Raw genomic sequence first — 26,168 nt, 5'->3', positions numbered from 1 at the left:
AGACAGGCTGCAATCTGCCGACCTTTGGTCTAGGACATTTTTTAATGATTCACACAGTGAGGTCATGCTTTCATTAAATGTGTACTGATCTCTGATATAGCATGTCACTGTTTATAAACCATTTTAGACATTCTCTCTTAATCCTCACAATATCCCTAACAGCTATTGTGGTAACTACTCCAAAGATGGCCCTAGAGCCCCACCATGCAAGTTTCCTTTCCATGAGTCATGAGTCTGAGCTGGCCCTGTGACTTGTTTTTTATTTATGGCATATAGCAGTAGTGGGACTGCATTACTTCTGAGGCTGGTTCATGACAAGCCCTGCAGAGTCCACCTGAGCCTGTTGGAACTGAAACTGGAAGAAGGTAGCCACAATACATGTGGTCCCTCTACCCTAAGGCCAGCATGCTGTGAGGAAGTCCACATGGAGACAGAGAAATGCCCACCCAGTCCCCAGTAGTTCTAGCCATCCCAGCCTATGTGAGAGAAGAAGCCTTCAAAGGATTCGGCCCAATACCATCATAAAAAAGTCCCCAAGCGAGAAGTGCCCAGCTGAGCCCAGTCTACCTAGAATCACAAGAGATAATAATAAATTGTCATTTTAAGCCACTAAGATTTGGGGAACGGCAATAGATAATTGAAACAACTAAATATTTTCAGTATTGTTCCAATGTAGAGATGGGAAAATTGATGCCCAGAGATAATAATTGACCTGTATGAGACGAAAGACCAATCTTATGACACATGAAAAAACTGGAGCAAGTACATGACAACAGATAATTAAGCACTAAATTGTGAGTTAGAATGGCCAGTGGTCAGGCAGTCAGAGGAGAGAGAAGCCATTGGGCCAGCATCTTTAAATAACAGAAAGTAAGTGGGTACAGATTCCGCTGCTGTCCTGGCATTCTGCCAGCCATGTCCGGTCACGTGCTGAATTAGCTCTCTGGTCTCACACTGAACGAAAGCTTTGACTGGCAGTTGCATGTAGAAGCCCAGACTAATACAAAATGGGAAAGACAATGACTATTTTGCCATTTAGTAGACAGTCTTCTCAAACATGCGCTCCATGTGAGAAAAGATAGAAAAAGATTGGGAAGAGTATCTGCTTCTACTGTGTTAGCCTCCTAGCGATCAAAAAGTTGCTTTTCCATATAAAAATAAAATGTTTTAAGACCCCTAGTGCAAATTCTAGTTCATTTCTGTACTAGCCATGTGACCTTGAGTAAATCACTCACCATTTCTGTGCCTCAGTTTACCTGTTATAAAATGTGGGAAATCCCAGTGTGTGTTCATAGGGTGGTTGTAAGGTTTAAATAGGTTGACATAGGTAATAAAGTACTCAGGACAGTGCCTGGCTCCTAGCAAGCTCCATACAAGTAGCTGCTATTGTACTGTCGTCAGGATGCCCATGAAGGCCATGTCGAATCAACCTGATACTTCTGACCTGAGTAGGACTTTGGCTTTCGCCAGACTTCTCAGGGCTTATGAGCACCCACAGAGCTTACAGCCCAGAACTCTCCTGGTAAACAAGTGAGCCTGAGGGCAAAGGAGTTGATTTCTAGATCTTTTCAGGGAAAGACACAGTCTTGACCACTTGGCCTCTAAAAATGTCCTCATTGGCTCATCCTAAAATTAAGGTTTATTAGAAATTTTCAGAACACATGCCTGCTGGTCATCTCTGCCTTTTATTTATTTAATTTTTTAAAAGAGAAAATGGCCAAACCCTGGATAGGGTAGTTTCACTTACCTAGGAGTATGAAGGTCTTCTGAGTTTCCACCATGTCGTTTCCATCATTCACACCCTCAATGACAGTGCTGCCTCCCATTCTCGTATAATTAAATTCTTCTGCACTCCCTGAAATACAAAACAAGATTTTTACATCTGTAACACAAAAACTTGGAATACATGTTTATCAAAAGAAGGGACATTCACACTTAATATGCTGTATTAAGCATTTTATACACATTATTCCATTTATTCCTTAGAATTCTATAATACAGCCTTAGAAGTTGAGGCTCAGAAGAGAGAAGTGACTTGTTCAAGGTCCCATAGCTGATGGTGGGGCAAGAACTTAAACACGAGCCTGATTCCAAAGCTCACGGTTGTTGTTCCCATACCTAACAATTTTATACAGCTTTCTGTGTCAAATTTCTGTATAAATGTCTGTGTTGGTTGTTTATGAAATGTACAACAACACACATTTAAAATGTACAATTTGATGAGTTTTGATATACATATATACTTAGAAAGCTATCACCACAACCAAGATAATGACCTCATAAACATCTAATATTTGAATAGTAGGTGACCCTTCAAAAGCTCTTCCACATTCGCTATTCACATTCTGTTTAGCAAATAAGGCATGGATATTATCTTAGGTGACTTCATTATTACTACAAATACTACTGACCTTGAGTCATCAAGGAAGTTCAAATTATGATAGAGGTATTCTGTCTCAGAACACGGGAAAATATGTCATACATATTAGAAAAATGACATCCAAGGAGTTCAGATAAAAAGAAAAGTTTGGGGACTTACAGCGCAATCACCCATGGGCTTTGAAAAGAATCTTGAAGTTTAGGGGGCTCCTTCCTCCCTGGATCCATCCACCCATCAGCCTATTCCGTCTCTTCAGTTAGAGGCATCAATTCTACCCCAAAACCCAAGGATCTTATGTCTTTGTACAGAATATTTCTTTAAGTGGTATTACTATAAGAAGAAATTAGTCTAGAATTTAAACCTCTATATAAAAGACTCTTCCACACACCATCCATCACATACCCAATTTAAGATGTTTAAATTCCGACTGCTGTGCAGATGCACAAAGCTGATAGAAAATGTGGTAATTTCGTTCATTTTCCGACTGTAAAAGAAAGAAAAGTTCTGAAGTGACACTAGCCCTTCAATAGTGAAAATGTTAAGTTTTCAACCAGAGGGTCTTAGGGGGCTAATCTGGATTGGCGGTTCTGCTCTAAGGGACCCTGACATCTATGCGTGTTGTTTGCTGTTGTCAATAATGCTGTGATCCAACCTGTTCCCCTTTCCTCTCACAAGGCTTACTGTTTTACTCTCCTCCTGGGCCAAAACTATGAGAATTTTCTCCATTTTACTGAACGAAGAGCCTTTCTCTCAAACTCCCCCTCACTAGCTCTAACCCCATTCTCTTCCTGATAGGAAAACCAGTCTCACAGCTTTGTTTTTGTGTTCTAGAACTATAAACTGGAATTTTAAACTTGAATGATTTTTTAAGCACTCCAAATTAAAAGTCATAATCTTTTCTCTAGGTCATGCAGCTCACTGATATTGTACCTATACATCAATTTCTTTTTCAGATGGAGGTTCCTCAGAAAATTAAGAATATAGTTACTATATGACCCAGCAATCCCTCTTCTGGGTATCTACCCCCAAAATCAGAAAACATTTATTCATAAAGATATGTGTACCTGTATGTTCACTCACTGGGCAGCATTACTCTAAATAGCCAAGACACAGAAATAACCTAGGTGTCCTTTGATGGATGACTGGATAAAAACCATATAGTACATATATACAACAGAATACTCAGTCATAAAAAGATGAAATGTTGCCATTTGTTAAAACATGGATGGATCTTGAGAATATTATGTTATGTGAAATAAGTCAACAGGAAAGGACAAGAACCATATGATTTCACTCATATATGGGATTTAAAACAAAAAGCAACATAGGAACAAATAAACATACAAATGAATGAACAAAAAGACTTGTAGATATAGACAACAGAATGGTGGTTATCAGAAGGAAAGGGGGGTAGAGGGAGGGTGAAGAGAGTAAAGGGGGCCAAATACAAAGTGACAGAAGGAGATGAGACTTCAGGTGTTAGCACACAATAAAGCACACAGATGTATTAAAAACGTGTACACCTGAAATTTATATAATGTTATTAACCAACGTTACCCCAATAATTTTAATAAAAATTTTTTTAAAAATTTGCTTTATGAAATAGGAAAAAAAACACTGCAAATGAAAGATAGGAAAATTCTATTTTCCAAGTCACAGAACATTGTAGGTTGTCTAGAGTATATGAATGGAAATAATACTTAAAAAGTTGGGGAAGAGAAAATTTAAATAATATTCTTATTCTTACTTGAAAGACAACTCTAGATTTCTCCAGCAGATAAGTTCTCATATTGGCTCCTATAATTTGATTTCTGTCATCGAAACTGATTTCTGTGTATTTCCCAAACCGACTACTGTTGTCATTGCGGGTGGTCTTGGCATTTCCAATAGCCTACAAAACATAGGACTCTCTTGTAATAATGACATTAAAAAGATCTTTGCATCAATATTATTGGAACAGTTTCAGTAAAATCGGATCTTGCATGTGGGGCAGTGAGGAGGTCTGATTAGCAAAGGAGGTCAGGGGTTCGGGGAAAAGCAGTCCGAGGCTTACAGGGAACATGACACACCGTTAGCCTGCCATTCAAGGCTCTGCTTGATCTTGTTCAGAGACACTGAGCAGGACCAGACAGAGCACAGGTTCTGGTGTTTCATGGCCCTAGGTTCTTTTTCTACTAACTGTGTGATGCTAGAAGTTATTTCATCTTTTCAGGTCTTAATTTCTCTATGTGTAACATGGGAACAATGAGCATCCTGCAGAGCTGGGAGGATAAAGTAAGAAAATATAAAGTGCCTCAACATATCCATGCCCCAAAGATGCTCAATTAGAATTCCACATCTTTCATCCAACCTTTATTTCTATCCTTAGCCTTTACCCCTTCCCTACTCAAACTTTCCACTCAACCAAAAGTCTGCCCTCTCCCATCCCTCCCACAGTCTGAACATGATTTTTGCTTTTGACTTCTATGCTTGAATTCCATCTCTTCTGTCTATCCCCTCCCCTTCCTGAGCACCCTCAGGAAATACCCTTCTTATGCCCATACACTGCACTTCCTGATCAGGTCATTATACTTTATCACAACATATATTTACTGAGCATCTGCTATCAGTCAAGTGCTCAGAATGCAAAGGTGAACTGAGTAGACATGGTCCTGCCTTCACGGAACTTACAGTCCAGTGGGCAAGACCAACTCTAAACAAATAATCACACGAAATTCTCCACTGGGCATTTAAACGTGCAGTGCCTCTTGATAACTTTCCTCTTCTCTTCTTAGATTGTGGGTTATGTTTCTACTTAACTTTAAAATGTGCTTATGTTAGAGGAGGCTTAAAATTTGGGGACTGGGTCTTATTCTTTTCCATTACTTCCCATATTACCTGGCATAGTGGCTCAAATAAGACAGGTGGTCTGATAAATATTCACTGAGGATTTTGATTTGAGAAAATAGGGACAAGATATCTAGGAATCTAATGCTCTTAATTACTTGCTACATTTCCAAATAAATCCAAATCAATCCTCTTCCCATTTTGTGAGGCAGCCAGAGCTGGCCTTTGGGCCCTCTCCTGAGCCTTTCGGATGTCCTTTCTTCCTTGAAGGCTGCCTCCTTACCCCTGGGTGCCATCATAGCTGGTCTTGCCCATACCTCTCTGACTGTCAGTGTTATGCTGATGAATTAGCTGCCAGGGAGGAAGAAGAGCCTTGATATGTGGCATCTGCCAATTTGTAAGGTGTAAATACTCCCACCAAGACTGATTTCAAACTACCATAGGTTTAATGACAGCTTGCAAAAAAATTCCTGAATATTTAACAATAAGTTCATGAAAGCTGGTGCCTGTTGGCTGGAGAACTCCACCGGTCTCAGTGTACCAGCCGTATCTGTGGTTGAGGAAATTTCCCACAGGATGTAATGTAAACAGGGGACTCCTGAAATCTGATGGCAGAATTTCTAGCCCAGAAGGTGAAAGAAGAGAGCCTTGGAAGCAGCAATCTCTGCCCCAACCTCCTTCAAATCTCACTGGATAACAGCCTTCCAGGCTAACCTCCCATCCTCACTTCTTTGATCTTTAAAGGGTGGGAACTATAGTTCGCCAGGACAACACACACACACAAACCAACCCACCTCTCCATCATCACATGCCACTGCCTCCGAGCCGGTTCCCCACCCCTCCACAGGGTACACACCTCAGTTATGGGGTTTGATGCCAGAACCTTGTCCTCCACATGGGCTTTACTGCTCGACTTGCTGACGGTGGCAAAATACCTCATGGCATAGCGAGCAGACACTGTCTTTCCAGCACCCGACTCCCCGCTTACAATTATTGACTGATTTTTATTGTTTCTAAAGGAAACGAAAGTTTTTTTAATGTTCATTTTAATGTTCATTTCTTCCTATTAAAAAAGGCAAATACACTCATTAAGAAAAATGCAGACAAGTTGGAAGAAGGCAAACTTTGTTTCATCACCCTAAAGTAACTGTTTTCAGCCTTCCAGTGAATTTCCTTCTAGTCTTTTTTCCTGTGAGATCATGCTGAACACAGTTTTGCTTCTTGCTATGTCTTCTGTGTTGAGAGTCCCCAAGACCAATTCAATGATCCATTAGGATTCACAGGACTCAGCATTTAGTTTTACTCACAGCTGAGATTTATTACGCCAAAAGGATACAAAGCAAATCAACAAAGGGAAAAGGCGCATGGGGCCGAGTGCCAGGGAAGCTGGGTGTAAAGTTCCAGGAATCCTTTCCCAGCGGGGTCACACAGGACGCGCTTAGTTCCTCTAGCACTGAAAAGTGACAATACATAGGAAATGTTGTCTATCAGGGAAACACTTAGAGACTCAGTCAGCGCCCAGGGTTGGTTTTTTTTTTTTTTTTTTTTTTGGTGGCGGAGGCGGCGGTGGCTGGTCACGTAGGCATCCCCTGTCTAGGGGATACCAAAATTCCAGATGCCCAGAGAAAAGCAGATGTGAGGCACGAATCATAGTGTTTACACCAACAGTTTAAGCTCAGGTACAAGGAGCCACTCTTATCAGTTAGGAAATGGTGAGCACCTTCCTGAAATCTCAGTTCTCAGAGGACAGCTATGGGCCAGCTTTGCAAACAGGCCTGTAAGGAAAGCAGTCTTAGGCCTCTGTCAACTCCTTTCTGCATATTCCCACTTAAATATAAAAAATATTTTATAGACATTATTTGGAGAGAAATTATTCAAAATGTGCTTGAGAACATCTGTGTTCTGTAAGCCAAAATGCTGTTACATAATTTAGAGATCTTAAAAAATGCATTAAATTTTTCATGTCATAAAATTATGATGGTAGAACCTTACTATAATGCCATCTTATGTATCTAGCACCACTTGTGCTAAAGGCTCTGTGAATACTTTACAGGGATTCTCATGTAAGCCTCACAAAAATCCTATGCCATATTTATCCATTTTACAGATGAGTAAAACAGTGACTCAGAGAGGTAAAGCGACTTACTTGATCCAAGGCACAGAGTACACAGCTTCCCTTGTGAACAATGGAGAGCATCTGAGTGACAGAGCTCCTGATCCAAAAGAGGAAGCTAAGACTCTGTAGCGAATGGCACCCCCAGTGTCCCTCAGCCAGGTAGAATGGGGCTGGCTCTCCTGACCCCAGTCTAGCATTGACAAGTCCAACAAGAGCCTGCCTTAGGTTGGTTCTGCTATTACAGTTCGACAGCCAGACCTCTGGAGAAAACAGGCTCTTCAAGCTTGAACCTAGCTCAGGCCTGCAGCGCCAGCGAGCTCATGCTGCTGATGCCCAGGAGTGGCCCTGGCCCTTCAGGCTCTGAGCCGGGGACTCTAATGATGCAGTCACCTGGAGACCTGCAGGGAGCCAGGACAAATACCAGAACCATAGGTTTTTAGGACTGGAAGGAAACTTGCTGCAGCAGAAATCAAGGTAATGGTTATTAATTCTCTACCTAACATTCGTCTTCCCCTTCCTTCCTAGGGAATATGCCCCAATTTTTACTGGGCACATTACTGCCCATATTAAAGACTACATATCCCAGTCTCCCCTGCAGCTAGTCATGGCCATGTGAGAAGGTCCTAGCCAATGAGCTATGAACAGAAGTGCTCTGTGGGGGCTTCTGGGAAGTCTCCTCAACCATGATCTTCCTCTGGGATACTCCGTCACCTAGAATATGGAGGAGATGGCTAAGTACCAGCTTGACACTGAGGATAAGAGTACCACCCCAGGAATGGGGAGCTGGAAGTAATCAGATCCCTGATGACTTCGTAGAAGTGCCACGCTGGGCCTGGACTTCTCTGCAGGAGAGAACCACACACATCTACCTTATTTAAACCATCATTATTTTTTCCTGATTATAAGCAGTGGAGCTTGTAATGGGTAATCTCTGAGCACCTAACTCCCAGATGAGAACAGTGAAACTGAGGTAGACTAGGGGTTATGCCCAAGGTTATGCAATAAATAACGAGGTCCCTCACTTCAGGATTCCATCTGTGAAATGAGGGCACTGATGATGGCTCAACTGGCTTCATCAGGGTGTTGTAATACTCAAAGGAGACCGTATTTGTGAAAGTTCTTTTGCAAACTGTACAAAGATCTACAAAGATATTTTTATTCTTCGTTCTTTATAGATGAGGGACTGAAGCCAAAAGAAGACAGTTATAGGAAAAAGAAACTACACGTGGAGTCAAAAAATTTAAGTGCAAATCCCAGATGGCCTTGTACTTGCTGGGTGACCTTGGGCAGATGACTCTCTAATCTCAGTTTACTGCCCAGGCATCTTCATGGGCTATTCTGAGGGCACCCAAGATGATGTACAGGAATGTGTGCACATGGCGCTTGGTCCACAGGAGGCTTTTAATAAATGTTTGCTAGCAAAACAAGAACTCTACAAGGCCATACAAAAAACAAAGTAGCAAAACTAGGATAAAACCCCAAATCTCCTACAGCTAAAACCTGTGCTCATCTACCATTAGACTCTGCTGCCTTGGATCTGTAAAAAAGCTTAAACATCTCATAGAGGAGAATAAATCAATATTCCTCCAAACTAAAGTACTGCAAGAGAAGCGTCTGCTATTCCAAGATTGATAGGACTGATTTTTGACTACCTGGAAGGAACAAACCCAGGAAACTCGGTTTAGACAGGTCAATTACATATAACAGTCATTTGCGACTTGGTACAGGTCATCTGCTCTACCAAGCACCCCCTCTGGTCTGATGGTTGCTTTTAATAACACCAAACCATATGTCTCCCCTTCCCAGTGAAGACCCAGCAAAGGCAGGAGCACTGGGAGAGGAAGAGAAAGAACCGCCTGGCAGGAGGCTACCTGGCCATCTGCTTGTATGCCTCTTCTGCCACGGCAAATATGTGTGGGTCCATATCGCCCATGTTCTGCCCACTGTAGGCGTGGATGATGGCATCTCCGTATATCGGCAACTGCTTGTAAGGGTTCATGGCCACCAAGATGATTCCTGAGGAAAGATGTTAGATGCAGTGATAAGATTCTTACTGTCACCCATTTCTCCAGGTTCTTTTGAGGAACCCCAGCTCTGCTACTTAAATTAAACCTTTTGTGTGACCTTGGGCGGGCCACTTAATGCTTTGAATATCAGTTCCCTGCCAATGCCCATTCTGAGGGTTAGCCGAGATGACAGATGCGATTGTTCTAAACTGAGAAGCTTTTGCAATTTTCAGTGTAAATATAATGACAATATCATTGTCCAAAGTAACTAATAAATTTATCAAATCCAGTGAGAAACTTAAACACAAGCTTGATCCACATATATTTTTCTTGGTAGTCCAATCTTAGTTCTTGTTGAAAATTCTCCCCACATAGATACTTCCTTTTATTAAAAAAAACCAAAAAACCAAAAACAAAAAAACCAAAAACCTCTCTAAGATCAAATGTCTATACCTTTTAGACAGAAATCGGGCAAATGTTTAGGTGTAATTATATAGTTGAACAGAGACAAGATTATAATGTAATATAAAATGTAATCAGGATGCTCTAGACAGCAAGCATCACGTTTTAGTGCCTTTCCTGCTCTCCTAGAATCTCTCTCCTTACCACTGTACGTGTAAATGAGTTTGGATTCTGCAAAGCGGATTCTGAGATTGTGGAGCACCGCGGGCTCATGGAGATAGCTGAGGGCCGTGAGGTCATTCTCACCCACGAGGATGTCAGGATTCCGGAGCGGAGGCAGAGATTCTGGATTGACACAGTAATCCAGCTCCTGTGGACAAAAATAAAGTTCTAGAAGAAAAAGATTTTGAGTGTTTCTGCTGAACCCCTATCTCCTGCTATCCCTGACACTCTGAAAACCAAACTTATGTATAGCAATGAGAAAATAATCTTCATGGTTGACTTTTAAAAACTGAGAGCTGGGGACCAGGACATTAGCTGTGTGTCCTAAGATGAGTCGCTCACTCTCTCTGAGCCTCCCTTCTCTCATCTGTGAAAAGACTGGCTGGACCAGATTAGAGGTCCTTAAGGCGTGACAGGGAAGCCACATGGGCATGGTCCTGGGCACCCCATCCCCAATCCTTCCACGGAGCCCCACTTCTATGTGGTATAGATGCCATGGAAGTTTTGATTTGAAAACAGAATTTTGCTGCTAAAATGACATGATGACCTAAAGACCCCTGAAGCTCTAAGGCTGCCAAATCTCTGTTGGAGGTTGACATGTTACATGATGAGAAGTGTCTGAAGGCGTCCATGCAGGTGGTGGTCTCTGAAAGAGGCTACCAGTGTAGGTGACTCCTATCTGCAGCCGCCCATGTTCCTGAGGGCTCACAGTTCCCCCTGCAGGGCTGCCTGTTCCTGTCATCCTCAGCCTTGGGCTGAGTTGTCCAGGATGGTCTCTCTTCTGCCAGATTTCACTGAGTATTCTTAAAGTAGCTGCCTGAGCAGGACCAGGTTAGCATGTCTTGTGACATCCCTCCCACAGACAACTGGGCCTTCCAAATGTCAGAGCATCATGAGACCTTATGACCATCTCTTCTAACGTCCTTCACTTTCATTTCACAGCTTGGGGCAGGGACTTAAGTTACCTGGCAAGCTTGTTTTCATTCTACCTTCCCAGGCTGCCTTCCTTCCATACCTAGTCCTACACCAGCTCCACAAGGTGACTCAGCTGCCCCTTAGCAAGTGCCCACTGTATAGACCCCGTGCCAAGCACTCAGCACTGGTTGTTTCATTTAATCTTCACAACCGCCTTCCAAGGAGGACATGATTACTCTAATGACCAGTTAAGGAGACAGGTTCAGAGAGGTGAAGCTCCTTGTCCAAGGTCACACAGTTAATTTGGGTCTGGCACGCTCTGAAGCCTACATCGTGATGCTTCCTATCAATGCTGACAAGGATTTGGTTTGTTGATTTGTTGGTTGCTTGGTGTGTTGTGCATAAGGAGAGTAGCTCAGGGCAATCCAGGACAAATGGACATAAATCCTCGTAGCAGCTGGCAATCATATTTCTGGTCCTGCCCAAAGTAGAATATTCTTCATCTATACACTTTTATTTTGAGAGTAAAATCAAGAAAAATCCTGCTCATACATAATGTTTACATTTCTTGTCTGAGTTTTTCTGTTATCTGTTTTAAACTAATGGCCTCCTTTTCCTGTTCAGCATGTGTGTATTATATGTGAAAGAAACAAGGAAAGAGAAAGACAAACAGAACAGACACTCTGGGGGAGGGGAAGAACATGTGAAGAGCATCAGATTGACAGTCAGAGCCAGATGCTATTTTTCTGTACAAAGCAGGCTTTGTCCTTCGTGGTACAGACAAAGGGTTAAGGTACAGAGAAGTCTGGCTGCCTGCCATCTTACCTGCCTCTCTCTTCCTCCTCTGGGCAGCTGGTTCAGGGCCAGGTATGTTGTCACCTGAAGCCCTATTAAAGCAGCAAATTGCCACTGCAACTGCTGTCTTCAGTTTTCTCCGAAAGCCATCTGATCCCTAATCAGAACCTTGACTGTGCACAGGAATCACTCAACAAATGCTGCAAGGAGTTACAGATGGAAAGGAAAGGCTGAATGGAAACCAGCCTCCTCGCACTATGTCTCTCTTGCATTTGCACACGTACATCTGGATTATCTCGTTTGATCTTCAGCAACCCTCCCTGTGAGGTCATGCTGTTATTAACTCCATTTTACAAATATGAGGAAATTGAGGGGCTCACTGTCACAGACTTAGTGAGTGGCTAGAGCAGGATTTGAATTCAGATTGCCTGATTCTAGAGGATGTGCCCTTAACTACTATGTTTGCCTCCCTTCCCAAAATCTCAGGAAATGACTCACAACTCCAGGATAGTCTGATTGGAAATATTGTGTCCTGTCTCTACAGGGCCTACTTACATGCTTTGAAAATTCCAGCATTTTAATATTCTTATGGTATTCCTCTAGCCTCAAGATGAATTACAAACTCTCTGTCTAGCTCTGCATCCAGATACTTGCGTCTAAAAAGGTAAGGTCACCGTAGCTATGAATCCAGTGGGCTCTCGTTAGTGCTATGTGGGGAAAGGACAACTCATGATGGATACTCAAAGCAAAGACAAAATCTGCAGAGGTTGGTAATCAAAAGACACACTGAGCCTTTGAGGGGAACTCCTTCCTGGCACGCTCTACTGCAGGAACAACTGCCAATCTTTCTGCTCATCCTTCACCTCTCCCTCATCATACCTGCACTGACAGTGGTCCCCCATAATGTCACGCAACGCATTCCTGTCTTCTTGTCCCATCTCTTGTCACTTCCCTAATCACCCTGTCATGCGCCTTGAGGGTTCCCGTTCTTACAATGCTTCTATCCATCCATGGCCTGACTTGCTCTCCTTCCGTCCATCTCTCACACCTCCCTCTCTCTTCCTACTTTCTATCTCTCCTCTAGTTCTCTTCCTCTCCCCATCCTGATGGTTTCCTCTGCCATTTTATGCCTTGGGGTCAAACTACTCCCAAGTATCTTGTCTTTGCCCAGTCTCTGTGCTAAGACCCATGAAACCAAAACGGCTAATCACCTTTCAGCGTTCTCCCAACGATGCTGAATCCCTTAAATGCAGCACGGGCACAGACCTGTCTACTGCATCTCGTTACAGAGAGAGGCTCAGTTGAGGTAGGGCACTTTCTGCCTTCATTAGGGAAGCATGGTGTGGAGAGAAGGGGAAGTGGTACAAACACATGATTGGATCTATAGCACCAAATGGCCATTTGGGTGCCTTTTCATGTGCCTTCCCCTGGTCTGCTCCTACAGGGACCATCTTCCCCCACCCACATACCCCAGTTACCCTCTATACATCATCGTAGTTGTGGCCAGCAAGGCTCCTCACCGTTCCATCCTCCAAGAGGAGCTGCAGGACTTTGTCACCAACTCTGTAGTCCTTTGCAATTTCAGCAGATTTCCAAACTTCTTCAGGATCAGGAATCCAAACCCTGTTGTACTGACCAACACAATAAGATAGGCTTAATTCCTGCACTTGAAAAACAAAACATATTATTAGATGATTAGACTCCGGAGGATTTCTTTCTGTCTGCTAGGTCAGTTCCTTCGTTAGGAATACTTTTACCTAATTTTTGCTTATGAGGTGATCTCTGGTATATTGGTTCAGCTGCTTCATTTTATAGGCAACAGTATTCCCAAAGTCTCCTAAATATACCTTAAAAACTGAAAGTCTGAGAGTGACAAGGAAATCCATGAGTGGCTTTAAAGGGAGGATCTGAGTGCTGTCTGTAAGAGTTAGAACAGGAGGATTTGGTTTATCACTGATGGATTATGGAGCGCTGGGCCAGACACTTAACTTCTTGTGCCTCTTTTTTCATCCACAAAATGAGTACAATAATACCTACCTTACAGGGTTGCTGGGAGGTTAAATTAGACTGTGTACTTGAAAGCACTTTGCAAAATGCTATAGAAGTGTTTTTATAACAGCATTATCATAGTCTTATCACACTGGTCAGCAGCCAAGGATTCCCACTGTGGGAAATGTGGAAGTACAGATGTCGCTACCGAGCTCGGTTCCCAACAAGTAATTGGTACGCCTGGCTCAGTGCTGGTGTGCGAATCTTTAGGCAGAACCACACTGCAATGTATTGAATTGTGTCCCCTCCAAAATTCCTATGTTGAAGCCCTACTCCCAGTCTAATACTATTTGAAGATAGGGTCTTTAATAGGTAATTGAGGTTAAATAAAGTTGTAAGGCCTTGATCTAATAGGATTAGTGCCCTTACAAGAAGAGACACCACAGAGCTCATAGACACTCTCTCTCCACCTCTATGCACTGAAGGCCATGTGAGTACACAGTGAGAGCACAGCTATCTGCACCCAAGGGGAGAAGTCCTCACCAGAAACCAACCTGCCAATACCTTGATCCAAAACTGTGAGAGAATAAAAGTCTGTTGTATAAGCACCAGTCTTTGGTATATTGTTATGGCTGCCCAAGCTGACTAAGACACATGCCTAATAATTTGCACGCTAGGAAGTGGGCAGTCTCACTCTCCAGAATTTATCAGTGGTACCTGAGTGCTGCTCAAGATAAAGACAAGGTGACTGTCATATGCTTATATTGCAGCTATCATTGGGTCCCATGATTTGTTCCTCTCTCTCCTTCAGGCATGCTATCTGCATCATGCACTGGCTACATTTACTCTTCCACCCAGACCCCACATCTAAGTCTCCTGTAACCATTTGTTCATTCATTTGTCTGTCTGTCTGTTCATTCATTCATTAGTTTATTTACTCAATAAACACTTGCTAAACATCTACTATGCATATGTCTGGCACAGTGCTGGGTTACCAAAAAGAAAAGCATCTTCTCTTAATCATTACGGTATTTCTACTAACCCAGCCAATCTGTAGCTGCATGAGTTTATGTGTATACGTGCATCTCTCTGTTCATGCATCAGTGGTTTGTATCAACAGGGAACCCCTACAGGATACCCTGATGTCTTGGCACATAACCACACCAGCAGGAGCCAGAACTGGGAAGCACTCACAGGAAGACATTAAGCAGCACCTAGGAAAACTCCTGTATCCAAACACTTACTAGTCCAGGATCCCATATCCGGATGAAGCCTGAGAGGCCGTCAGCTTCACTTCCTGGAGAAAACTGGCCCCAGGCCTCCGAGTTCTCCAAGAACAGAGCTGAGATGAGCTCTAGTTTTCATAATGGCCAAAAACTGGAAATAGACTAGATGTCTATTAATATGAAAATAAATTTTAAAAAGAGAAAGAAATACAACTGTGAGTCGGGTGTTGACTCACACAATGGAATACTACTCACCAATGAAAGAAGTCAACTACTGATACAAGCAAGAACTTGAGTGAATCTCTAAAGCATTAGGCTTAGTCAAAGAAGCTTTACACAAACAATATATTCTGTATACAAAGTACAGTGGGGAAAATCAGAACAGTATTTGCCTCTGGGGGTAGGTAGGGCCCAAGAGAGACTGGGTAGGTGAATAAGGGAATGTTCTGGGGTGATGGTGGCATTCTATATCTTGATGGAGTTTGGGTTGCATAGGTGTTAAGTACTCTTCAAAATCTCAGAGAATACAGACTTAAATTGTGCATTTCATTGTCTGGAGATTTTACACATAAAAACTAAGTAAATGTGGATCTCTTAACAATACACATACTGAAATATTTAGGAGGACAGGTATTGATGTATGCAACTTAAAATGCTTCAAAATATAAGAAGGGTTGAGGATAGAAAGATAAATAGACATTTGATACAACAAATATGATAAATGTTCATGCTAGAATCTACAGAGTGAGACAGATGCTCACTGTTAAGTTCCTTCAACTTGATTACACACATAAAATTTTCACAACAAGATGTTAGGGGAATTAAAAAAAATAAGTAAAAAACACATTTCAGGGTTTCAGTACTAAAAGAGCAAAGTTGGTTGAGGAGCATATCTATTAATCCATTAGTTAATATAAATTGTTGCACAGAATCAAAGACACATATATAAATAAAATTGGTCGAATATCAATCATAACTCCCTAAGTGATTTGAGTTGCTTTAATTCTTGACAAGTAGCTAAGAATGGAGGCTTGCTGAAATTTGACATGGGATGGGCAGGATTTGAGAGAAAGACAGAGAGAGAGAGAATGGAAGAATAACATGGCAGGCAATGCCACACTTAGATACAGACACCCCTGCAAATAAGTAGACGGAAACCTCATACACAAACACACAGACACACACACCAGCACTCTACACATCCTTGTTGGGCTATCATTTCCTACCTCAGGTCTGCAATAAAAATATTTATTGCTAATCTCATAAAGCTGAAATAATTAACAGGATATCCCAATTTATCAAGAATCGACCGTTACAGGATTTAGAGCTGAAAGAGTTCTTGAAGATTGTCTACTCGTTTGTCAAAGTTCTTACAGTCACAGAAAGCTACTTCAAATGAAACAGTGGCAGCTCACTTGCGACACAGGTAAAAGTAGATGTGTTCTGGTGGGAACCCAGGTGGGTGTCGCAGCTGAGGTCTGCCAGGTCCTTTTGTTTTACTGATCTCCAGACTCAAGCCCAGAGAGGTCAATAACCCACCAAATACCACACAGAGAGTCCCAAAAGCCAAGACTTCAGCGGAGCGGACCTGGGAATTTTACTTGTTAATTAAATGAGTCTGGACCTGAAAATAATCTCTGCATTGCGATGGTTGCCCAGGCTCTCCCAGCACTCATTTTAGATTTGTTTCATTGGTTTGTTTCAGCTAAATGTAGTATTAAATTGTATGCAATATAAGACATAAGAAACCAAATGTCACCTCCTCTTCTGGAGTGAACACAATGGGCTCCTTGGCCCCCGAGTCCCCAGGCCACCCACACTTCACTGGGCTTGGTGCTCTACCAGCTATGCTGCTAGTCATTTAGGGCCCCGGAGCTGAAACCCAGCCTGGTAAGTAAACACACTAAAGTTTACCCAGTTTCACGTAAGTTAGATCCATTTGGTCCCTCCCTACTTCCTCACATTCTTCTACTCATAAGGCAATGCTTCAAACCCAAGGAAGAGCTAACTTTGCAGCATTTATACAAACAAATGCAGTCTATGCAAACAACGTGACTAGCTCTCATGTGACCTCCGCAGTGTGGTTCCTTTTCAGGGGCCAGGAACCTCCCAACTCAGACCACTCTCTGGGGGCAGGCCCACCTCCCACACCTTTCCTGGGAAATGCTGCCCCCCGCCCCCCCCCCGGAAATCAAGGTGTTCCTAAGCCATGGGAAGCTCAGGAAATGAGGCAACGGCCTTAGGAGCACTGATCCTTAGGAAGTGATATGTTCCTAGGAATGTGCTCAATCCTACCATCTCACATGTTCAGGTTAGAGAGAATAGCATTTTCTCAGGTCGCCCACTCATTTTGGGTGGTAGAGGTGGTGGCGGGTGGTCTGTTGGCATCAGCTACAGAAATGGCTTGAAGAACTTACATGTAACATGGAATAACATGAGTTTCCCTCCTAGCTGCTTTCTAGACTGGAAGGCACACTCCACACTCTGGGTCAGTCAGGCCAGAGTGGTGACGCCATGCTTCCCCTCTTCCTCCTTCTCTTTCCTTGTTCCTCAGGGCCCATCCTGGGCTCTCTGGCCTCCTCCTGTGTCTTCCGACATCTTTCCCTGCCTCTTCTCATGATGGGCTGTTGGGGAGAGTTTCACCCGTTCCCATGATTTCCATGATGCCGAGGTGCCTGTGCATCGAGTCTTCCAGCCTAGATCTCTCTGTGTGTCTAGACCACATTTCTGGCTGCCTCTCAGACGTCAGCCCTTAGATACTCACAAATCCCAAACTCAAGTGACCTTTACCCCACCCCAAACCTCAGTTGTCTTATCCCTCTAGTCAGAAACCTGGGACAATGCTGGGCCGCCCACCCTCCCTCCACCCCCAACAACCAAATGGTCATCGGGTACTGGAAAGCCTACATCTTGAACAGGTCTCATCTGCCTGCCCCATCCACCCCCACTGCCATGGCCGTCAGTCAGCTCCTCTGACCCTGCCCCCACCACCTGCTGAATGCTTCCTCAACCAGGCTGAGCACCAGATCCCCTCACCCACACTGGAATTTCCAAGAGTGGGGCCCGGCAAGATGACCACTTTTAAGTCCCCCGTATATATTTTGATGAACGGCCTGGCCTGGGCAGCCACCATCCTAACTGATTTTCCTACTCAGGCCTTTGTCAATCCACCCTCAGTCTGCTGTCACTCAAACCACTAACAGTTTCTAGAATATCCCAAGCTCCTCCTTGGCTCTGCACTGTGCACTTCTGTTCTTTCCACCCCTGGTGCCACCCCATCAGTGAGCAATCTGCTCTGAGCAGAGTCAGCTCTAGATCCACCCTGCCACCGCTGCCCCGTGGCACTTTCCCTGCCACCCTCACCCGAGGCAGGACTGGATGCTCCCTCTTTACAGCTCTCTCTGCCCCGTCCCCAGGTTTCCAGATCACTTCCATCTTCCTCACTGACATTGAATTTTAAGAGTCTTGTTTTTGTGCCCTGGAACTAAAGACTAAAGACAATGACTTCCCCATGGCTAACACTCTAGTGGTTCAGTTCACCAGTTAAGGACTAAACTTGGTATTTTAGTCTATATGTGCCTTTTTCCCCCACTCTTTTGAACTATCGGTATATAACACAATGAATAAATACAATTTTCCAGAGTTGATGATGACATGTAGAAGTCTAAAAGCTTAGAAGAGTCAAATGGAAAGTCATTAAACTAAACTTGCACCTTATTTTAGCCAGAGACCCTGGGCTCCTAATCAAGACACTTCTCTTGACTTTGCACATCTGAGATTCAGCAAAACTTCTGTGAAGATGTCTTGTGAGTTCCTCATGCACCAGTGAGAGAAATGGACAGTTTAAGGATAATATAATTTATACATCTGTGGCTAAAACCAGTCACAACCTGAGTCCTGATTAATGAGCAAAAGCAATTTAAGAAAGGTTTCTAGAAGCATGCCATAGAGCCCTGATGCCTCGCCCTTCATTCATCACTTTTACTAATATCTTAGATGAAAAAACAAGACACAGATGAAATGATTAATTATCTAAAGATGGCCAAGATGTAAAGTCCAATATTTAGGTACCAAAAATCAACTGTATTATAATAGCATCAATATTAAAATAAAGAAAACTTTCACTAAGCAATATGTGTCGGGTATTATGCTAATGATTTTACATAGATTATTTAATCCTTACAATGAGTGATAAGACTTAAATCCATTTTATGAGTATAGAAACTCAGAGAGGATAAGTAACTTGCTCAATATCACTCAGTACGGGGCAAGACCAAGACTTAACCCCAGCCACCATGCGTAATGCATTCCAGGGGCAGCATGGGGCAGCATAGGGCAGCTCTAAGAACGAACAAAACACTAACTTAATGCTCGCCTGCAATGAGGGCAGCTCACAGGAGGTCGCAGCCCCACAATTCCACAGCACTCGTGGCTGAGCAGACCAGGTCTAGAGAACAGGGCCACTAAGATGGGCATCAGGTGTTGAAATTCACCCAGAGGAAGGTGGCCTCAATGGTGAAGGTTCCGGAATGATGCTGTAAAAGAAGAGGGTGTCACTCTCCTCGAGCTCTCAGTCCTGCCCACAGAGCATTCTCAGCAGCTGTGAAGCCCTCTGGGCTTCCTTCATTCTAAATATCTCCACGTCTTCAACCCCTGACACCACAGCCTCAGGTCCCCAACTCCTTTCTGAGGCGATCCCATGCCTGGTGCCTGTCTTACACCTTCAAATTCCAGTCCTCCACTGGTTCCCTCCCTTCAGCCCGTGATCACGCTCAGGTGTCCCCCTTCTCCCTCACAGTTCTACTAAAAGAGGAGCAATGCCAAGGCCCTCCTAATGGCCAAATCTAACGACGCTTCCCCAGCCTTCATCCTCCTTGGCGGCTCTGAGTGCCCAGTCTTCAGTTATTGATATATCCACAGTTTTGCATATTTTATGTTTATTATCACATAGCATACACAATTTTTGTGCCCTCATTTTTCATGTAACATAAGCATTTTCCCATATTGTTTTGAACTCTTCATTAAGTAGTATTTTTAATGGCTTTATACTATTCTATAATTTACCTAATTCTACCCCTTTCGCTGGACTTTGGGCTTGGTTCCATTTGTTATTAGAAAGAATAACCTGATAAATAACCAGGTGTCGGGGGAGGCAGCTATGAAGTGGTGTACTTCCCATCAGTCCCCTGTGTGGGGGAAAAGGTCAGATCTCTTGAAAAGGAGGAAGATGATACAGGCAGCAGAACCAAGCTGGTGGTAGTGGGAGGTATTAAGAATATAGGCTTTTAATCCTGGCTCCATCACTTTTATGTGACCTTAGGCAAGTTAACCTAAGCCATTTGCAAAACTGGGGATAACAATTTTGGTTCTTAGATTAAGTGAAAAGAGGCACATTAGTTCTGAGGATAGCATCTGGCGCATAAGAAGTACTCAGTGACTGTGAGATAAAAGTAACCATCATGAACATCATCATCTTCATGCCTATAGCAGAAAAACTCATTCACTAATGCATGCACACATCAAACACTTATTGAGCTTCCACTGCTCCTTGTTCTCTAGAACTCTTGGTCAATGGGGGGGACAGAGAGTTAATGAGCTGTTACAAGTTAATTTCAAAGGTGCCCAGTTGAGGGGGCTGGCTACAAAGACTTCTCAGAAGAAGCACCGCTCAAATTGAATTTGGAAGATGTGGGTGAGCAAAGCAGAGACAGACGTTTCAAGCAGAGGGAGCCCTGTGTGCCAAGTCATAGGAATGCACTGAGGAACAGCAAGAAGTCTGGTGAACAAGAGCCAAGGTAGGAGCTGGCAGGCAGGGGGCTGGATGATGCAGCGAGGTGGGACCTTGTGGCTGGTCACAAGTCTGAAAGTGACAGAGCCTCCAGGGGGCTCGAGTAGAAAATGGCCAGACTGGTTTTTCTCAGAGACATTTCAAAGAGTGGAACCACTGGGTCAAATACTTTGAACATTTCTAAAGCATGTTCCAAATGGCTTTTAAAAAGAGATGGGTTGTATTACATTTCTACCCACAGGAACTGCTCCTCTTATACTTCCTCCCAGGAGTCCTGTCTTAGAACCTCTCCTCCTGCAGTTGTAGATATCAGCTCTCCTGACTCCATCTCAGCTTCTTCTCCCTCCCCGATCAGAGGCATTCCCCAATGTCCTGTCTTGGCTCTCGTCTCTCCCTTGGCAAGGCCCTCACTGCCCGGGATTCGACTCCACCTCTGGGTAGAAGACTCCAGGCCCATCTTCTACACAAACCTCTAACCACCTGGGTGTCTTCCCCCGGAAGCGCCCCACCACCTCAAACCCTGAACGTATCTGCCTCTTGACTTTCCTAAGACATATCTCCCCCTCCTGATGTCCCTAATTGTGTCAAAAGTGCCAAACTGCTCTCGATCATCCAGATGCTAACCTCCATGCCATCCTTGGTTTATCCCTCTCCCTCACACTCCCCAATCCAGTCTCTCATTCTCGTGTACTTCCACATGCTCTCCAGACCTTGCCTCCAACCTCCATTTCCAATACTGCAGCCCTAATTTTTTCTCTGGACACTTAGGATGACCTGAGTGTCCTAATTCAGCTACCTGACTCCAGCCTCTCTCCACAGGCAGAGAGTCCCATGAGCACTGCTGGCATGCCCAGCTTCCTAAAACACGGCCCTTGTCATCACTCGGTCAAAACCTTCAGTTGAGTATAAAGCCCTGACCAATGGCTTTATACTCCCCGTCTCAGCTCTGTTGCCCAGCAAGCTTTTCCATGCCTTCTACTCCTCAGCAGACTGAATTACTTGGCATTTCTCAATTCTCAGTGAGCAGAAAGTTCCTTGAGAGGCAAGACTCACTTTAAAAAAAACCGAAATTTTTCTAACCTCCTCCAAGCATAATGTTTTATATACTGAAAGTGCTCAATAAATATTTTTTGGGTGATAATATGCCTGTATTCAAGGCCTATGCAGGAAAAGATATTAGACAGGGGCCAGGCAGGTAACAGCAGAGTCAAGTGGGTGATCGAGACAGCCTACGGATCATGAGGTAGGTGTGGCTGTCACCCAGGAACTGGCTGCCATGCAAGGATTCCTGAAAGGACAGCCCATCTGCCACCCTGCTGAGGGCCATTATTTGCCTCTGGGAGCAGCAATGGGTTTCGGGTTGTTTTAAAACAGTGTGGCTAAGATTGTGCAGTGGGGATTAAATGTGGCCAAGGGCCCCCAGGCACAAACTGATTTAGGCCAATCCTGTATGCTGACATTCCAGGACAATTTGCTAGATCTTCGGGCTACGGGCAGGGTGGGAAGCAAGGGAGGTTTTGATTCTGTCTCAGTTTAAGAAAGAACTCTTTAACAAAGCAAGCTCTTCAAAAAACCTAAACAGGCAGCTACACAATGGGGAGTGGGGTGGAGAGAAGAGAGCTTCCCATCTCTGGAACTGAAAAAGTGGGAGACTAACTGACTACTTGGAAAGGAGGTGGCAGCCTAGAGACACAGGTACCTATTTGGACATAAAGTGGGTAGGAATGGCCATCAAGGCTCCTTCTGGCTTTGGGATTCTCAGATTCCCTGCCCATTCAAGCTTGCCTCTAGAAAACTCTTCCCTATCAGTTTTCCTACATTGTGCCTAGTTAGTATTTGTATAAATATCTGTGGCATGCAGCACTTGATGATAGGGGTGCTCACACTTGTGTATTTTTGCTTAGGGGAGGAACTGTTACTTCAAATAGTTAATCAACAATTTTCTCTGTCCTCCAAAGTATCTTCTAAGAATAGTTTTGTTTAAGAATTTTCTTTTACTTCCAGTAAGCTGAAGACAAAGAAGCACTGTTGGATATCTGATGGTTTACATTTTCAATGGTAAAGCTATTCTAGAACAGAAGCAATTTAAACACTGTCCATTTAGAACGCTAGTTAATGGAAATGAGTTAGAGAAGGAAACACCATTTGGTTGAGTTGTACTGTTACTAATTAAACGAGTAGAAGGAAAAAGTTTGCTTAAACCATTGAAACGCTTATTTACAACTATTGTTTATATCTACAGCAAAAGTGTCTTTTAAAATATAAAGGTAGGGCATGTATCAGGGGAAGTGGATGGATTCTAGTCTCATCCATCTGAATATTGGGGACCGTGGACTTCTCCCACTAGGGTGCAGGAAGACCCAGCTTTATGGCATATTCAAATGGATATTTTTCAAAAGGGACAAACTTTCATATTTTTTTACCCAAATAATTAACCAAGCTCATCTTAGAAGGTTCTGGATACCCTGTGGGGCTGCAGCCCTTCCTAGGTAAGTGGTGAAACCCTCGGACCGGTGGAGTATGAGGTTTCACAGGAATGTTCTAGAGTGATTCCCGGAGTCAGGATGTGTGTGGAAGGTGCTTTATAAACTATGAAGCACCGTATAAATGTTAGGTGAAGAGCCTGTGACTGCACCTCAGGACCCCTGGGTTCCCATAAACCTTCAACTTCTATTACGGGTGAGGCCTAGACCACAGGTCCAGGCAGCTGCAGCTTCCGGCGTCGGACGAATTCCAACGCTCCTGCAGGCGCTTTTAAGACCCAGGAATTCTAGAAAGATCCTGAATAATGCAGCCTTAAGCTTCTGGGCAAAATTCTTCCAGAGGCTCCCAGCAGGGTCAAGAAGATTATGGATGCTATTATTCGCCCGTGTCTGAGGTTTCTACGTCCCCGAGGGCAACTCTGATTCCACTTGTGGCGCGGGAGGCGGGGCCGAACGCGCAGCCCCCTGGGCGCCGGGAGGCCCGGAGAGGCAGCCCCCCTCATCGGTCCTCCCATCCCAGGGGGACCCCTCAGGGGCGCCTTTCCCTTGGACAGGGACCCTTCGGGCGACGCTCCCAGTGCTCCCATCCCCCGGCCCTCCGCGGCTCCTCCCCGCGGCGAGCGCGCCAGGTGCACAGGTGTGGCCTGGGCGCCAGGTACAGTCAGCATTAGCGCCGGGACAGCTTCCCTCCCGCGCTCCCTCCCTCAGGCTGGGCCACCCTGCCTACCTGCGTGTACAGCTCGGCCACGGCCATGGGCGACAGAGCCGAGGCCGCTGAAGGGCCGCGACGGGGCAAGGCCGGGGGCTGGGCCTGCGTTTCTGAGGCCCCGGGGTAGGTAGCCGTCCCAGGCGACTCGTCGATCAGCGCTGGGCCATCTTGCGCGAGAAGTTTTCCGCGGCTCCACAAACTTTCCCCAGAGCTGGCGGCCCGGAGGTGGAGAAGGCGCCGATTGGTCCCTCCCGGCCCAGCCTGGCGAGTCCTCGCCGCGATTGGCTGGGGCGGGGGCGGGGCGGGGCGCGACCCTCTTCTCGGCAAGAGCTCGGAGGTAAAGTGGAGGCACCTGGCGGGGACAGAACGCTCCGCCAAGAACCACCCCCAGCGGGATGCTCTGGCTCTCGTGGGCAGGAAACACGTGTGTCCTGAGGCGGTCCTGGCCCAAGTTTCAGCTCCCTTAGGGTGCAGCGTGTTTATTAGAAAGAGCAGAGGAATATGACTATCTCCATAGAAAACCCAAGAGAATCAGCAAACTATTAGAAATTGTAAGAGAGTTCAGCCAGGTGACAAGATTCAAAATCACATATAAAAAGGAGCAACTTTCCTTAGTAACAGCAATAACCATTTAGAAAACGCGATAGAAACTAAAATAGAAAAATAAGATATTTACAATATCAACAAAAATGTAAAAGTGTCCCGAAATTACACTAACGAAAATGTACTTGGCTTTTTTTGGAGAAAATTTTTAAATTTCTCTCCAAGGAATAAAAGGAGGTATGAATAAATGGAGAGAGGCCATTTTACATGACTGGGAATATTTAATATTGTATAGGTATCAATTCTATGCAAATTAACGATATCTAAGCCTAAATAATTATAATAAAAATTCTAGCAGGACTTTTGGGAAATTGTACAATGATATGATATTTTATATGGCATAAAAGTCCCATCCTGACGGGGCGCCAGCCTGACTCAGGAAAGTTTGTGGGTGGCTGGAAAACTCCCTCAAAACGGCTCAGCAGCGTTTTGTAGTTTTCAGTGTACAAGTCTTGCACTTTTATTAAATTGATTCCCAGGCATATTATTCTTTTTGATACTATGAATATTTTAATTTCACTTTCCAATTGTTTATTGCTAGTACGTAGAAATATCATTGACTTTTGTACGTTGATCTTATATCTTTCGACTTTTTCTGAATTCATTTATTCTAGTAATTTTTTAGTGTGGATTCCTTAGGATTTTCCACATACATATTATGTCATTTGCAAATAAATGCAATTTTTAAAACTTTTCTTTTTTAATCTAGGTATATTTATTTATTTTATTTTTTCGGTGCCTTATTACAGCTTTGGCTAGAACCACCAGCACAATGTCAAATAGCAGTGGTAAGAATAGACATCCTTGCCTTGTTTCCAATTTTAGGAGGGAAAGCATTTAGGTTTTTTGTTGTTGTTGTTGATTTTTTTTCTTTGCCATTAATTATGAAGTTGGCTGCAGGTTTTTCCATAGATGTCCTGTCAAGCTGAAGTTTCTCCTATTCCTAGTTTGTTATGAAGTTTCTCCTATTCCTAGTTTCTCCTATTCCTAGTTTGTTTTTTTTTTTAGTCTTGAATGGGATTGGCATATATTTTTCTCAACCTATACGTGTTTTTGAATGTAAAGCATGTCTCTCAGAGACAGCATATAGTTGGATCTTGTTTTTTAATTCAGTTTAATTTCTGCCTTCTGGTGGAAGTGTTTAATCCGTTCACATTTAATGTCATCATTGATATGGCTGGATTTGTGGCTGTCATTTGTTTTCATGGCTCATGTCTTTTTTGTTCCTGTTTCTCCTTCACTGACCTTTTTGGTGGTAGGATTTTTTTTTTTTATTTTTAGTGGACCATTTTAATTCCTACCTTTAAAAAATTCTATTTCTTGAGTTAATTTTTCAGTCGTTCCTCTAGAGATTAAAATATGCACCCTAACTCATTACAGATACTTGAGTTTAATACTTTATTACTTTCCTCGCTGCTGTAACAAAAAAGTGCCACAAACTGGGTAGCATTAAACAACCACAATGTATTCTCTCACAGTTCTGAGATAGGTACTGTTACTGCTGAGTGTGGGGTTTCACTGCACTCCACTCCAATCAAGTGAGCCCCTCCAAAGGCAAAGCTGCTTGTTCTCGCTGCTGGAACTACTATGCTATTTGAGCTGGGGGAGGGGAGGAGCATGGGAGTAGCCCCAGGCAACAACTATATCAGACTCCCATTGTCCTTGGAGTTCAGTGTCGATTTTTTTCCCCATTGATAGCCACTACAAA

General features: G+C 43.8%; 1 protein-coding gene across 2 annotated transcripts in view; it reads right to left on the bottom strand.

The window, feature by feature from the left end:
• The window catches only part of MYO5C (myosin VC), an 84,424-nt gene extending 60,139 nt beyond the window's left edge, over positions 1–24,285 (bottom strand). The window contains exons 1-8 of one of the 2 annotated variants that reach the window (XM_039889022.1): positions 23,876–24,285; positions 13,183–13,293; positions 9,935–10,100; positions 9,194–9,338; positions 6,063–6,219; positions 4,128–4,271; positions 2,783–2,864; positions 1,748–1,855 (exon numbers count right to left, since the gene is read on the bottom strand). In XM_039889022.1, coding sequence (XP_039744956.1) covers positions 1,748–1,855; positions 2,783–2,864; positions 4,128–4,271; positions 6,063–6,219; positions 9,194–9,338; positions 9,935–10,100; positions 13,183–13,293; positions 23,876–23,902 — 940 coding nt within the window. In that variant the 5' untranslated portion in view covers positions 23,903–24,285. Of the gene's footprint in view, positions 1–1,747; positions 1,856–2,782; positions 2,865–4,127; positions 4,272–6,062; positions 6,220–9,193; positions 9,339–9,934; positions 10,101–11,692; positions 11,863–13,182; positions 13,294–23,875 lie in introns of those variants that run through there. The other variant, XM_039889023.1, reaches the window with a different exon arrangement.
• Between the last annotated feature and the right edge of the window lie 1,883 nt (positions 24,286–26,168).

This window comes from Pteropus medius, unplaced genomic scaffold, assembly GCF_902729225.1.
Source record: "Pteropus medius unplaced genomic scaffold, Ma_sr-lr_union100, whole genome shotgun sequence".
Lineage (NCBI taxonomy): Eukaryota > Metazoa > Chordata > Mammalia > Chiroptera > Pteropodidae > Pteropus > Pteropus medius.
This window is presented reverse-complemented; position numbering and strand designations above follow the sequence as displayed.